The following is a 16,013-nucleotide window of genomic DNA, read 5'->3' on the forward strand; positions in this document are numbered from 1 at the left end:
AGGAACAGGTGTGTTGAACAGGTGTGTTGTATTTGGTGTCATTGCTCTCACACTCTCTCATACTGGTCACTGGAAGTTTAACCTGGCACATCATGGCAAAGAATTCTCTGAGGATCTGAAAAAGAGAATTGTTACTCTACACAAAGACGGCCGAGGCTATAAGAAGATTACCAACACCCTGAAACTGAGCTGCAGCACGGTGGCCAAGACAGCAGTTTAACAGGACAGGTTCCATTTAGAACAAACCTCGCCTGAGTGCACGTGCTCAGCATCATGTCCAGAGGTTGTCTTTTGAAAATAAATGTATGAGAGCTGCCAGCATTGCTGCAGAGGTTGGAGGTGTGGAGGGTCAGCCTGTCAGTGCTCAGTCCATACGCCGCACACTGCATCACATGGCTGTCGATCCAGAAGGAAGCCTCTTCTAAAGATAATGCACATGAAAGGCCGCAAACAGTTTGCTGAAGACAAGCAGGCTAAGGACATGGATTACCTGTGGACTGATGAGACCAACAAAGACAAGTGTGTCCTACAGTCAAGCACGGTGGTGGGATGTCATTGTTTGGGGCTGCATGAGTGCTGCTGGCACTGGATAGCTACAGTTAACTGAGGGAGCCATGAATGCCAACATGTACTGTGACACACTGAAGCAGAGCATGATCCCCTCCCTTCAGACACAGGGCCACAGGACGGTATTCCAACATGATAACAACCCCAAACACACCTCCAGAAAGACCAGTGCAAATTAACTGAGGGCAAAGGTACGTGACTGGCCAAGCATGACTCCAGACTTAAACCCTACTGAGCATCTGTGGGGCATCCTCAAATGGAAGGTGCAGGAGCGCAAGGTCTCCAACATCCACCAGCTCCATGATGTCATTATGGAGGAGTGAAAGAGGATTGCAGTGGCACCCTGTGAAGCTGTCGTGAACTCCATGGCCAACAGAGTTAAGGCAGTGTTGGAAATAATGGTGGCCACGCAAAATATTGACACTTTGGGCATATTGGGCATATAAATATTGACAATTTGGACATTTTTACCTAGGGGTGTACTTTTGTTGCTAGCACTTTGACATTAATGGCTGTGAGTTGAGTTGTTTAGAGCAAAACAGCAAATTTACACTATTGCACAAGCTGCACACTGACTACTTTACATTGTATCAAAGTGTCATGTCTTCAGTGTTGTCGCATGAAAAGATATAACAAAATATGTACAAAGATCTGAGGGGTGTACTCATTTTTGTGAGATACTGTATGTACATGGACGTTTAAATGGAGGAGCACACCCTCAGGTAATCCATTATTGAAATATTTATGATGAAGCAATCAGGTGCATTAATAAACTGACAGCAAAAGGTTCCAGAGATAACTCATTTTCCAAACATATTCCTCATGCTTAATCTGGGAACGCCTCCCTTGACCCACTAAAATGGTAATGGTAGATTGTTTGCATGGCTGTGACTGTTGCAAACAGAGCGCACTATAAAGACGTCAAGAAACCTGCAGCATGTGTAGTGTATGACCTCAGAGCTTAAGAACATCACTTTTGTTCAGGACAAAAACAAGTGAGGATGATAAAATTCATCTGGCCGTGTGTGTGTGAGGCAGGGCACATTCCAGTAAGACCAAAACCTTCCCACACATCCGCTGAATTATTCCCTGACCAGCAATTTGAAAAGGATGATCAAATGTGTTTGTGTGTGTTTGTGGGGGGGAGGGGCTCAGGTAATAACGTGATGATGTACCATCCTGTAAATATGCTTCTTAATGCCATTTAGTTGTGCATTTTAACAGGTCTACAGGCTCTTTAAGAGGATCTAAGGCTTTAAAATAAAATAGGTGATGAAGCACGTCAGTTTGAGACTTCATGTGTCTGATACTTGGAATACAGAATAATCACAGATTGTGAGGATTTAAAGTACACGATTCTGAAATAAAACTACTAGAAGGACCTGACGATTCACTCAGTGTGACTCACTTCATTACAGTCTGTCACAGGCTGACTCAGTCACAGTATCCAACCAGCCGCTGTGTTTTTTCCACAGTTAGGATTCTGAAATCCTCCGGTCCTGACAACCTCTGATGACTTCATTTAAGAGGAAAAACTAAGCCGGTTGCTGGTTGCTGGCCTCGGTCAGCGAGGGAGTGCCCAGGAATGTCTCCCAGCTGTGGCAAATATTTGGCCTTCCAGAGATGTGAGAGGGCAACACTTACAAAGAGGAAAGAAACGAGCGCTCCTCTCATGTGCCTCGCCACACTGCTGTGGAAATGGAACAGATTCTTGAGCCTAACGTGCGCAACGCTGTATGGACTGTGGTGTGTGTGTTTGTGCAGATAGCTCATCAGAATGTGTGTGTGAGGCGTGAACAGCACAGAGGAACATGGAGGCTCACTTTGAACATCATTATTTCCACTCAGTCACTCAGCTGTGTGAAAAATACCCCACTGCTCCTTCTGAACCTTAGCAGAGGTGTGCTGAGCTGACACACTGACGCTTTATGAACCTCTTACTGTGTGTCCGTGTGGGCTGTTGAATAAGAAATATCTGAAGTTGTTCCAGACTTAAATATGAACAAAACCTAAGTGATGTACAGACACGGGCCAGGATGCAAGAGAAACACAAAACATCACAAACAAGAGTACAAAGTATAAAACTCTGACTTGTTCATGACCCGTCCAACACTGTAGCTGTGGGCGAGCGTGGGGATGTAGATCCAACGTTAAGTCCACACTTTCACATTCAGCTCTCTTCCTAAACCCTCTCCTGCTTCTTCCTTCTCTCATCTGTCAATAAAACCCTGAGATACTTGAACTCCTTCACTTGGGCAGCAAATCCACTCAGTGTGCACCCCACTGAGGACCACAGCCTCACACAGTGCTAACCCAGTACTCGGGTGTGAACCGCCCCACTGTGACCTAGAGGTCATCATTCAACAGAACCACAGAGACGACGTCTTGAGAGTCCAACACCCGTCTGAAACAAGTCCGACTTACTGCTGGCAAATCAAACTCAGGACACCACAGAACAAGCAGACACACTGTGCAGATAGCAGACAGGAGGAACGTTTTTGAATTTTCAGCAGATACTGTGACATCACCATTACTGTGAACTCTTCTGGGGATGATACTCGTGCACGGCCGCCTTAAACACCTAAAGTAACTGAACATCATGATGTGTACTGTTCAGACATTCTGGAAAACACACCGTGTTTCTGTCACGTATCCTGTGGCCTGCTGAAAAAACCCGTGTACGAATCTATCATGCAGCTCTCAGAGAAGATGTCGGGACTGAAAAGCCAGAAGCAGCAACTCTGTAAGAAGCATTCATTCATTCATTGTTGATGGATGAGGTCCAAAAGATATTTTTCCCCATAAGTGCAGATAATCATCATCTGTGACATCATACCTTTGAAATCACAGGTCACATGATCCAGAAACACACACACTGATTGGACAGTATGTGACCAGCCTACATGCTTAGATTATGGGGATGACATCATAATATGGGAGGCTGCCAGTGCTGCCCCTTAGCCTCAATATGGATGCAGCTATGGTATGAATTTGAAAATCACTGGTTTTCAGAGAAGTTGACCTTTGACCTCTTTAGGTCACCGGGATTCAAAGTTGTCCAGTCACCTATCATATTCACAAACTTAAGGCTGCAGTCAGCAGGGAGTCCCCATGGTGAGGTACACAGGTAGGACTAGACAACACATACTGAAGGATTCTTCAGAGTGTGGATATAACACAGTGCTGCTTGTATGGAACAGCGTCCACTTCAACTTCTCCTTATACAAATCAGCCCTGAGAGGAAAAGCTGAGCGTTACCACCGTGCCTCTGTCCAACAAAAACACACAGGCCATTCTCTCTTCCTCCGTCGTCTCTGAACAGTGACGTAAAGCTCTGTGCTAGCAGCTGAAAGCAGACGCGAAGGATTAAAGAAAATAAACACAAAGCTTTCACAGAGCGTTCCTTTTGCAGCAGACTAAATCTGACAACCTGAGCAGTGCTTTGGTTCATTTGTAGAGTCCATGAGGAGACATAAAGAGTTCTGTCATTTCCATCCAGTAAAGCTGAGAATGACCCACACGTGTGGACAGGAATTATGGTCAGCACCTGAGTCCTTCAGCACAGATCTCTGATGAGCTTAGTTTGACTCGGCTCACCTGTGTCTTGTTTTCCACAGCTCCGCCCACTCTCCCTTGTGTGTGCATGTAAGCCCTCAGTTTCCACACTTCCTTGTTGTGTTGTAGTGCCAGGTGTTTTGCCCACTTGCTCCTAGGACTTTGTTTCTACCCAACACGTGACAGTAATGTAAATTTCATCATTAGGCGATGAGTTAAAGTTATCGTGCTGTCGTCTGTAAGTCTGCCAGTTTTCTGCGACTCTGCCGACTCGTCCACGGAGCCACCTCACTAAGATGCACCAGATCCTCCTGCACGCTTCAAGCAGACGTCAGTGAGCATGACAGCAAAGACTAATCAGCCACAGTGTCAGAAGCTGTCCTACACTACAGTCCCCACATTACAATACACGCTGCATGCCATCACAGAGTACAGGTGACACTCCACAGTGTGCCCAGAAAGGCTGCACTGAAGAGCTGCAGTGGATAAACTGAGTTCTTACAAAACACATGAGGTGAAACATCACTGGTGCGTCTCTGAGGTGCTTCCTGCTGCGCCCGGTCTACTCGACAGGACGAGACGTTCTGGTGACTTTCACACCGGTGTCCATTTCCCCTTTAGTCATGTGCACTGTACTGGATCATCTGTCACTTCCACCACCTCCACATAGGCCTCTGCAATATTCTGTGTGATTTTCAAAATAAACTTCCTCACAATATCACCTAAACTACAGTATATCCATATTTAGATTTATCGCCTAAGAAGTCGTAGATGTGTGCTACAGGGTGCAGCTGCCAGCCAAAGCACTATTACACTGCACAGCTAAAATATTTGACTGTTGTGTAATGTTTGACATTTGCTGTATGTCAGAGTAGTTGGATTAGCAGGCCGGAGTGCGTGCTAGGAGGCGATGGAGCTGGAAGCTGTGTAAGGTCTGATTCTGCTGGCGTTCCTCATGCGCTTTGGCAAAAGTACCTGTGTGTGTGTGTGTGTGTGTTTTCCATCAGTGCGGGAATGTTTAGACATGAAGACTGTTTACTTTCTGCATGTGCTTTCACATGGACATGCAGTGTGCTGCACATGACATACATGGAGCTGCCTGTGAGTGGATATTTTCTGCAGTCACTCTTCATTCTGAGGGAACAAAGGCACCAAAACACATCCAGCAAAGACATTCAGGGAATTATCTTACGATCAAGTCTGTGTTGATGTGAGTGCTGTCTTCATCGTGCTACAGCTGTCACAGTTATCAGGCCTCAAACAGAAAATCTGGGAGATTTTGTAAAGATGGCTCCAGCAGATTTTGAGAGACTTGGACAATCAGGAACACTCAACGACACTCAAAGAGCACTGAAGATGTTCTGACAGTAACACCGTGTTACTGTTGGGTTTTTCTTTGATTTGTCTTCATTTGTAAATCCTAGATCAAACTTACAGCCTGTGGGCCCGTCGCTATGTGGAAGCTGAATCTGCAGCCCTGCTGAGAACCCACACACGCAGGGAGGCGACTTTATGTTGATGGGCACACTATGAGGCCAGCCAGAATGCAAAGACAGACTGGGATCATACCCAGTCTGCCATGATGACTGGGATCATCATATGTAAGATAAGGAAGGGGGGCAGACAGCAAGTGTAGTGGTGCAGGCCAGGTCCACAGAGACGAGTCAGAAAAATGAGTGAAAACCTAAATCGAGCAGCATTTCAGTGATTGCAAAGCTGCAGACAGACTTTATCAAATGAGGAACTAAACAAAGTAATGCTGGTTTTTCCTTTCAGCCGTTTTTCATTGCGGAGGACAAAAGTTCAAACTTGTCTGTGACCTCGTGTGTCCTCCCTGCTGGTAGCAAACACATCAAAATAAGGCTTTTATGCAAACACTGAATACAAAATTGCTTCTTTGAAAAAGACTAAAGTCACAGTTCAGTATTGAACATTACATAAAACAAAAACTGGACACTGTGTGTCTGTCATTTCACTCATTTAAGAGCTGAACTTGTTTACACCGACACAGAGGGGAGTTTCCCTGGTCCAGGTCACAGTGGGCCCGTGATGTAAAGTGACTCTGACACGCTGTCATAGATACTCTGTATTTGTGTGTAAGTGTGACTCTAACCAGTGCAGACGCAGGGCATGCAGGAAGGCTGACAGCCCCTCCATCACGAGCAGGATGGCGACTGTTAGCATGGCGAAGAATGCGAAGATGATGGACAGGCCGAAGAACCCGCCCCCGCTCCTGGAGGAGAGGCCGAGGTGCATCACCATGGACCAGAGTACCTCTGAGAGCTCTGTGCAAACAGTCGTCACAACAAGGTTTACAGTGAATATCCAGCAGTAAACAATATTACTCAACATAGTTCTGTTTCTCTGAATGTTCATGATCATCAAAAAACACAAACTGTGTGTGAACGTCGTTACTAACGTGCATGAGCCAGGCTGAGGGCCCAGAGGCGGAGGTAAGAGGCTGTGTTGGAGATGCACCCCAGGCAGTACTCTATGGTGTGGATAGCCTGGTGGACAGCTACATCGCCGAAATTAAACTGTAGTGAGAGAAAGAACAGCGTGAGCACAGGTGTGCGTACACGGAGGAGGTGTGAGCGAGAAGCTCTGAAAAGTGGCCATAAAATCGAACCAAACGTTTGGCCCAATTTCTCTGCAGATTAACTTCAGATCACTTCCTGAACGTCCTGCTGTGCACGTTTTTCCATTCGATCTCACAGCAAACGTAAACTTCTGTTTTCAGCAGGTTTCAGGACTTCTTAGTTGGAGAATCCATCAGCTTAGAAACGTATGTAGTCCCATACAAATAGACCTGTCTTCATGATGACGGCCTATTCAGAGAACCTTCGGACCACACCTTTGGATAAATGTTGAACATGTTTTTCAGCTTCATTGTTTAGAATCTGAAATCCAGTTTAGGAAGCAGAACCTGCTGTAGTGTAATCCCTCAGCATACCTCAGCGACTGGAGCATGCTAATCCAGAGAGCTGGGAAATGCCTTAAACAACTACTTCTTTTATGTTAATGACGAGCTGCTTTGACCTTTGACCTCTGCCTGTGACTTCTCTCATCAGCTTTAAAACAAAGAGCAGAGAAGTGAGTTAGTTTTTTCTTCGTCCACAGCCAGATCACAGCTCAGGGAGGTGTTTGTTTATTGTAAAGCCCGCGCACTTCCTCCATTTTCTCCATCCTGGAGCGAGGCTAGCCTTTCCTGTATGGAGCGAGCAGGGAGGGGGAAACATGGGAGTCAAACGCTCCGTGTAGCTTTTGTTCGGTTTTGCTTGGCGCTGATCTGGTTTCCTCTTTCCATGCTTCCCTTTTGTTTTTGGATCAGAGAAATGGAGTTCATGGAAGCAGGAGTCATTGTTCCCATTCAAAGGATCTCCGACACTAATGAAAAACAGAACTATGAATACTAGCATGCCATAATGGCACAAAACACTCAGGCCACTGACTGAATTGAAAACATTTCCGGTGATAGTGGAAACAAAAGGTAAACTTCTGCTCAGGTGACAGCTTGAAATTTTGGACTGTACCTGACTGACTATGGACGCAGCTTTAGCGGCTAAACGGTGAGACGGGGGCAAAAGTACTTGTGCAGAAGTACAACTAGATGGATTTTAGTGAAAACTGACCCTTGACCTGTTGCTCTTTGATCTTGCATAAAAATGCACCGGTGAAGTGTCAGGTCACAAAGTAACAACTGCTGCTTCATCTTTTCCCAGTTACTGGATATCTAAACAATCTTCTGCATGCTTTTTCCATAATGATGACTGTGGCTCAGGATGTGGAGCACGTCATCTCCTCATTGGGAGGTTGGTGGTTTGATAACGGCCTGCTCCAGTCTGCACGCCAAATATCCTTGTAAATGCTTTAGAGTAGAAAAGCTCTATATAAGAACTCAACACACCTGTCACTGGGTGAGAGACACTTACTCTGTCATGCAAACAAACATGTCCCTTCATTCACAAACGCATGCCTGGCATTTCAGGAGTAAAGCACATTTAAACAATTCAAACAGTCATGAAAACAACAAATGAAGCAAGCCAGCATTCAGACATGCTCAGGAAACGTTAAACTCTGAGTCTTACCGGTTCTTCCTCTGAGTGCTTGAAAGTAAGCAAAGGTGAAAGGTCAGTGGTGCGATCCACAATCAAATCTTTCAGAAGTTTTCATCACCCAGATTTAATGGGACACATGATCCAAATGAGGAAGTGTGTGGAATTTATCAATAACATGTCTCGCTCTGTAACCGGTACACAAACCTTCAGTTCTGTCATGTTTCATAGACGAGCACAGCACACATTATGCTGCCTAAATGAAGCCCGCCCTCAGGCTGCTTCTTAATAAGAGCTCAGATTTTTTCCCAGAATGCTTCGGTCTCATACATAACTGTTATTCTATGTGGGGGTGTAGGAAGTGATGAGTCACTGTAGTGTAAACTAAAAATCATGGTAAAAAGAAACGACACCTCTAACATCTCTGAATCCCACCTCAGTGAAGCGCACGGGACACGCTGCACCGTGTCATTACTTATTTAACCTGAAACACTCTTCTTCCCACTGTGCATCAGTTCATTGAGGTTTGCTTTGTTTATGCACAGATGTCCTAAGGTCCCACCACAGCGTTTCAGTCACTGACTGGGCCATTAGGACACCACCAACACCTGTTGACCAGGTGTCATCAGAGCTTCAGCCGTCAGACAGATGACATCACACCTGACGCTATAATACCTTGGTATACTAAGAAATTTATGCTCAGAACAAGCTCTTTGCTGTGTCTCTGAGCATTGCATGGACTTCCACTTTTAGGAAGATGGTGGCTTTGTGTTAACGTACAGCTTAAAGCTTGAAGACCAAGTTCTGCTTTCACAGAGGTGGTCACACTTGCTGCTACTTAACCTGTTAAAGGCTGAACTTACTCCACTCACTGCTTCTGCATGTTAGCTTCATGTCAAATAATGACACGGTGTAATATGTCACATGTTGTTGGTCATCTGAGGTGGTGTTTACCTGCTAAGGCCAGATGATTTTTTATTATGTGGTGATGTGTAAAACCTTAGAATTCAAAGTGGGTGTACTGTCTTCTTACCATGACTCAGTTTCCCCCAAAGTCCAGACTTTAACAGGAAACCCCCCCTCTTTGTGTTTCCTGTCTTAGCCATACTGGAGTGACACATTTGATTTGCAGAAGCAGCTTCCACACCACTTCAACTTTAACTTGACTTCCAAACAGGAATGTGAGAGTTGCATCAAATGGACCTACTGTGCTTTTTCACACTGTTCAGAGGTTTAATTCTCATATTGAATCGTCAGGATCTACAAGTAATCCTTTTAAGGAAGCCAGACGAATCTCAAGAGGAAGTCCCAGAACATCACATATTTACATTGGGAAAGGATGATAAAATGCAGCCTTGATAACTGTGCAGTGTAAGTCCTCATGACAAAAACACTCAAGATTTATTACGAAGGCAAACCAGAGACACCTGACCCCTGTGTCACTGACAGAAACAAAGTGGGTGGTATTTTCAGAAATTCCTAATGGTGGTTCTCGTGAAAATCAGCTTCATATTTATGTTCTGAAATGGAAAAGTCATCTTTTTCCCAGTGCAGTCCGTTTATACCTGAAATAAACAGCCACTGCTCTACAGCAGCGGTCCCCAACCTTTTTTGGGCCACAGACGGTTTAACGTCAGACAGTATTTTCAGGGACCGGCCTTTAAGGTGTGGCGGATAAATACAACAAAGTAAAATGATACGACCGAGACAAAAACGGTGGTATTTTGTAAATATAATAATAAACATGAATTCACTGAGTAACTTTACTAGCAGCGTCCTCCTGAAATGCACCAACAACACTGAGAGTAACATCCTCCTCTCTGCCCCTTAACGCTCTCTGGTCGCTATGGTAACGCATAAATATTTCTTTCTACAACTACAACGCGGGAAAGACCCAGGGAAACCGAGTTAACGATAAAAACCCTGAAAACCCCGAGCCTCAACTCTCGCTGCCCGGTACCGGCCCGTGGCCCGGGGGCTAGGGACCGCTGGTCTACATGTCCTATCTGAAACATGGAACTGCATCTGTTTAAATGGCAGTCATGCAACATTTTGTGCTTTGTGACCTCTAGGCATCTGTGGGAGCTCAGGAAATAGTCAGAGCCCATATGACACTGAAAGCATGATTCACATCACAATCCTACTAAAATATATTTATAAAAAAATGAATTCAAAGCAAAATCTGAGAGAGGACAGAATTTGGCAGTGATGAGACTCACCTCATCACCTTCTTCTGAGTGCTGGGAGAGCTGGTCGTGGTCCATGATGCCAGCTTCGTCTTCTGTGGGCCCGTTGCCCACCCGCACCCCTCCAAACTTCTGCGTGCCCTGTTGAGTGAGTCCGGTGCATGATGAGGACACGCCTGTTTGCTCTAAAGACTGCTCTAGATTCTCTGCAGGGGTTTCTTCCCTCTTCTGTGACTAGATACAAAAGCCACAAGAGCTGTTTCTAGCTTAAAGCAAGCCTTAGGATGATGCTTCCTTCTTAATTTACTCCAATTTGCAAGTAAAACAGGACACCCAGAAATCGAGTAAAAACAGATATATTTACCACCTTATCAAGTATAACTGTTCAAATTTCAATAAGCAAAATAGTCTCACTGGTTCAATCAAAGCTGAGCACAAAGACCTGAAGACTCTGTTTTCTCCAGCTAACTGTAGCTGTACAGCTCTCAGCTCTCATCATCATCTTATTCTAATAGCATTTGTGTCAGATTTTAGCTGGAAAACAAATACTGAAGTATGGCTTGTTTTGTGACGTTAAAGTAATCTTGACTTTTGACCAGGAAAATCTGCAGTTTATCCATGTGTCCTAGGTGTGTGCATGATCATATTAGCAAGCAAGAAACAGTTATCCAGCCAGCTGTAACATAGCTAACCTGCATGAATTTGGGAAGGTGGTTTAATGTGACAGCACAACAGTGCAGCGGTCACCTGGCAGCAAGGTTGTGGGTTTAAATCCACTGGTGCCTTCAGTTTATAGGTTCTCCCTGTCCTCCCACTGTCCAAAGAAGACATGTTAGCTTAATTAGTTATTTTAAACTGGCCGTCTGTGTCAGCCCTTAGAGAGTTTGGCACACCTCTTGGCCTATGACAGCAGGGTCAAGGGGAAAACTACGATGTCATTTGATAGTTGGGATTTTCTCTGAATTATTGTGAGGTCTTTACCTTACAATATAACGAGGAGACTGTCATCGCGATTTGGAATTATATAAAAAAATTGACTTGAATTGAACCCTGGGGTTGGAATCATTACGAGTCTGTGACAGCTGCTGATAATGACCACAGTTTTCCACTAATGGTCAAATGTCCATTTGACCAGGGAAAAAAGTCCTTCTTGTGGCTAATTTTACCAAATTAACTGAAACTACGGACATCAGAAAAGAGAGCTGCAGACAGGCTATGGGGAAATGGCTGTCTAAGCAATTTTCTGATGAGCTACTCAGTTTGGATCATTTTGGCTCGTGCAAAACAAAAGACAAAACAAACAAACAGTGAATTATCTGTCAGAAAGCAGAGTTATCCACAGCGTGTGACTAACAGTCATTAGTGAGCGAGCGTGCAGACTCAGTCAGTTCCACTCTTGCCTGTAACATCTACTTTTAAAACACCAAGATGGCGACAGTGAAAACACTTAGTCTGACACTTCATAACTGGAATTCACAGCCCAATGGCATCAGTCTTTATAATGTCTATGAGTGCAGCTAGCTGGCTAATCTTTTCTTGTTTGCTTAAGTAGTCACAAGTGTTTGTTTAGCCCTCTTACAGACAGTTTGTGTTGGAGTCTGCTGTGCTGAGAGCTGACTGTTTGTTGGTGTTAATAAATAGAAACTCCTTTTCTAAACTAATGTTTGCCATAGTGTTGCTTATTGGCCGTCTTCTCCCAGAAGAGAAGCATTTAGGCAAAGTACTGTGTAGTGAAAAACAACCCTACTCCTAAACATAGAAATGAGTCCAAGCTAAGCCAGTTGGGTAATAGTCTGTTCAGACATTGTTGATAAAAACCTTTAAATACATGCAAAAAGTTCCACAGTCCATATTCACCTCTCTTACAAAGTGTGAACATGTGTAACACCGCTAAAGCAAAACTGTTCTACATGTAAAACTCAGGCCCCACATTTCACAAAGCTACATGTACAGTTATAAAGAGCCTTTGTGAGGTTTTAACTGTGCTGATCTTCAGTGGAATGAGATTCATAACCAGTGAGAGATATGAAAGCTCCAGGTGGTATATCTACCAAGGTACCACTCGGTAATGGATGTCATCATTTTGGATAGAAAACTGCCAAATATACGGTTAAGACAACCGGATCAAAACAGCACATCATCGAATTTTTAGGGTGTCCTTTGTCTGTGAACTAGTTAAAATTTCTTTCCAAAATATCAGCGTTTCCAAAGCTGGCTTTAAGCAGTTTTCATGGCAGCACAACCAACCACATTACACAATACAATGTGCATTGAAATGAATGACAGAATAGGAGTAAGAAAACAAAAAGTTATATCAAAGGTTATAACTTAACAGTAATGACAGACAGAAGTAGGGTTCTAGTTGTGGTCAGATGCACATACCAGGTGCTTTTTCCACAGGTGCTGACGCCGAAGCACCATAGTTTTCACAATCAGCATACAGGGAACACATGCAAGAGCAATCAGCACCAACAAAACCTGGATCGCCATCTAAAGATTCAAACAGAGAGAGGTTAATTAAGAAATGAGAATTGTACAAACAGGTCTTGGTCTAAAACGGTACCTCAAACTGCAAAAACAGAGCACAACATAGTTGATTTTCTTTTGAATCTAAACACTGACAATGAAACCCACGAGACTTCAAAATACGAGCTCTGCTGTGCTTTATATAATTAAAAGCATGCGACATGCTCCAATAGATTACATGCAAGTAAAAATAGCAGAAAAAATCTACACCTACAGTCACACCAACTGCTGCCAGATCTCCACCTTCATCTTGCAACAAGAACTGATAACTAATGAACAACTAATGTTGTTAAACAACAACTTGTAGTGGCAGATATCCAAGAAAGGGTCTCCAGTATGAAGAGTTGGACAGCACCAGGTCCTGACATGAGTGACACCCAGAATGGACCGGTCCCATCCAACTACTGGTCAATAACCTGCCTTAGTACCACCTGAAACACCAGCTACTGGTAGACTGAGCAGTCGCCTGAGACTGCAAGACTAGGCTGACCAACCTGTCCACTGGGTGGACTGACTGCAAGAAGGCCTATGACTCAATGCCCCACACATGGATCCTGGAATTCCTAGAACTGTACAAGAGCAACAGGACCCTAAGAGCCTTCATCAGGAACTCAATGGGGATGTGGCGGACAACACTAGAGGCCAACTCCAAGCCCATAGCATAAGTCACCATCAAGTGCGGGATCTACCGAGGAGATGCTCTGTCCCGACTGCTGTTCTGCATAGGCCTGAACCCCCTCAGTGAGATCATTAACAAGACTGGCTACGGATACCGACTACGGAACGGAGCAGTTGTCAGCCACCTCCTGTACATGGATGACATCAAGCTGTACGCCAAGAGTGAACGAGACATCGATTCACTGATCCAGAGGCTGCTAGGAAAAGCTGCAACCACCAAGTACTTGCAGAGGGTCAGGCAAGTCCTGAGGAGTCAGCTGAACGGTAAGAACAAGATCGGTCCTAGCTCCTGACCATTCATGGAGATTTTCACCCCAAGTCCAGCACCCTGAGGCTGTACGCTAAGCAGAAGGAAGGAGGCCGGGGACTGGTGAGTGTCAGCACCACAGTCCAGAATGATGCCGCGAACAACCAACCGCATGCTCAGTGAATACCTCAGGCAGCAGAAACGCGAAGAAGAGGAGGAACCATCATGGAAGGACAGGCCCCTGCACGGTATGTACCACCGGCAGATAGAGGAGGTGGCTGATATCCAGAAATCCTACCAGTGGCTGGACGAAGCTGGACTGAAAGACAGCACAGAGGCACTAATCATGGCAGCACAGGAACAAGCTCTGAGTATAAGATCCATAGAGGCTGGGGTCTATCACACCAGGCAAGACCCCAGGTGCAGGCTGTGTAAAGATGCCCCAGAGACAATCCAGCACATAACAGCAGGGTGCAAGATGCTAGCAGGCAAGGCATACATGGAACGCCATAACCAAGTGGCCGGCATAGTGTACAGGAACATCTGTGCCGAGTATAACCTGGAAGTCCCGAGGTGAAAATGGGAGATGCCCCCAAGGGTGGTGGAGAAAGACCGAGCTAAGATCCTGTGGGACTTCCAGATACAGACGGACAAAATGGTGGTGGCTAACCAACCGGACATAGAGGTGGTAGACAAACAGAAGAAGATGGCCGTAGTGATCGATGTAGCGGTTCCCAATGACAGCAATATCAGGAAGAAGGAACACGAGAAGCTGCAGAAATACCAAGGGCTCAGAGAAGAGCTGGAGAGGATGTGGAGGGTGAAGGTAACGGTGGTCCCCGTGGTAATCGGAGCACTAGGTGCGGTGACTCCCAAGCTAGGCGAGTGGCTCCAGCAGATCCCGGGAACAACATCGGAGATCTCTGTCCAGAAGAGCGCAGTCCTGGGAACAGCTAAGATACTGCAGGACCCTCAAGCCTCTGGTAGAGGACCCGAGCTTGAAGGACTGACCGCCCAGTGGGGAGGCGGGATTTTTATATTTTTGTTTTTGTTTTGTTTTTTAAAAAAATCCTAAATAAATTCAAACTTGTGCACTGAATTCTTTTTTTAAGTGATTAAAGATGTTTACCATGCGGAAAAAAAACAACTCAAAGGAATCATTAAAAGCCTAAATTACTATGATTTTTAGCCCCATGATGAATGTATATACACTTCTGACCCCAACTGTACCACTAGAGTGTTTCACTAACAAGAAAGCTTTCGTGCAGCTTGTCCACATTCAAAATGTTTTAAGGTAGAACTGTTGTATAATGTGTCCAATAGCCAACAAATACTCTACAGGTTGGTGAGAGCATTTGGACCCCATAGGGTCCCAGCAGTACATCAATCATACTGACAGGTGAGAATCATGAAGAATTTAAAATGATATATATATACATTAGTTTCAGATTAAAGACTTTGAGGATGAGTGCTTAGTTTGTAATTGTACCTTCATTTGTTCATTTGTTTGACCTTGAAGTGTTCGTAACACACGCACATGGCAGGAACACTTCAAGGTCAAACAAATGAAACATCAAATGTGATAAAACACATTTGACGAAACAGGAAATGGAAAATTATCACCTCGATTTGGAACTGCAAAAATTAAACAATTTAAAACTTGTAATTTAAATGGTAAACCTCGGCATACTGACAGGGTAGAATGACACGACCTGCACCTGAGAAGAAATGGTATCATAGCAAAGCTCAAACTCCTTCAAGCTGCTGTGTTTCTTTTTGTTCTGCAGCTAAACTTGACCTCAAGTTTCTGAAAAAAGGCAGTCAGGAAGGTAAAGCATACTGAAAAAAGCTGTTTTCTCTGTAGAACTGCTGAGAGAACGTCTATACACGACTCTAACATGTCAGTGTGACAGGGATAAGTTAGGACAGGGTGGGTAACGGAAGGAGCACCTGTCCCTCGTAGAGGCGTTTGTTGGTGGGGTCACCGTAGTTGAAGAGACACATGTTGATAAAGTGGATGAGGAGGCTGGGAGCATCCTTGGAAGTCTGGGCATTGTAGGCTGTCCACTTGTAGAAGATCAGCAGGACAAGGTAGCCAAACAAGCTCGCCATGAAGACAATCTCTGGGATGAAGCCCAGGAAAATGTTCAGAGGCTTCTTGAAGTACCTGCAGCGCAGTGAGGTCACACATGAACAACA

General features: G+C 44.8%; 1 protein-coding gene across 4 annotated transcripts in view; it reads right to left on the bottom strand.

Moving 5' to 3' along the window:
- atp6v0a1b (ATPase H+ transporting V0 subunit a1b) overlaps positions 1-16,013 on the bottom strand; it is a 29,527-nt gene that overhangs the window by 1,479 nt on the left and 12,035 nt on the right. Inside the window, exons 16-21 of one of the 4 annotated variants that reach the window (XM_003454043.5) lie at positions 15,765-15,981; positions 12,746-12,853; positions 10,397-10,504; positions 8,211-8,228; positions 6,542-6,659; positions 6,236-6,407 (exon numbers count right to left, since the gene is read on the bottom strand). In XM_003454043.5, the coding sequence (XP_003454091.1) occupies positions 6,236-6,407; positions 6,542-6,659; positions 8,211-8,228; positions 10,397-10,504; positions 12,746-12,853; positions 15,765-15,981 (741 nt within the window). Of the gene's footprint in view, positions 1-6,235; positions 6,408-6,541; positions 6,660-8,210; positions 8,229-10,396; positions 10,598-12,745; positions 12,854-15,764; positions 15,982-16,013 lie in introns of all 4 variants that reach the window. The other 3 variants (XM_013276818.3, XM_003454044.5, XM_013276819.3) reach the window with 3 other exon arrangements.

The sequence above is a fragment of the Oreochromis niloticus genome, linkage group LG8, assembly GCF_001858045.2.
Source record: "Oreochromis niloticus isolate F11D_XX linkage group LG8, O_niloticus_UMD_NMBU, whole genome shotgun sequence".
Classification (NCBI taxonomy): Eukaryota; Metazoa; Chordata; class Actinopteri; order Cichliformes; family Cichlidae; genus Oreochromis; species Oreochromis niloticus.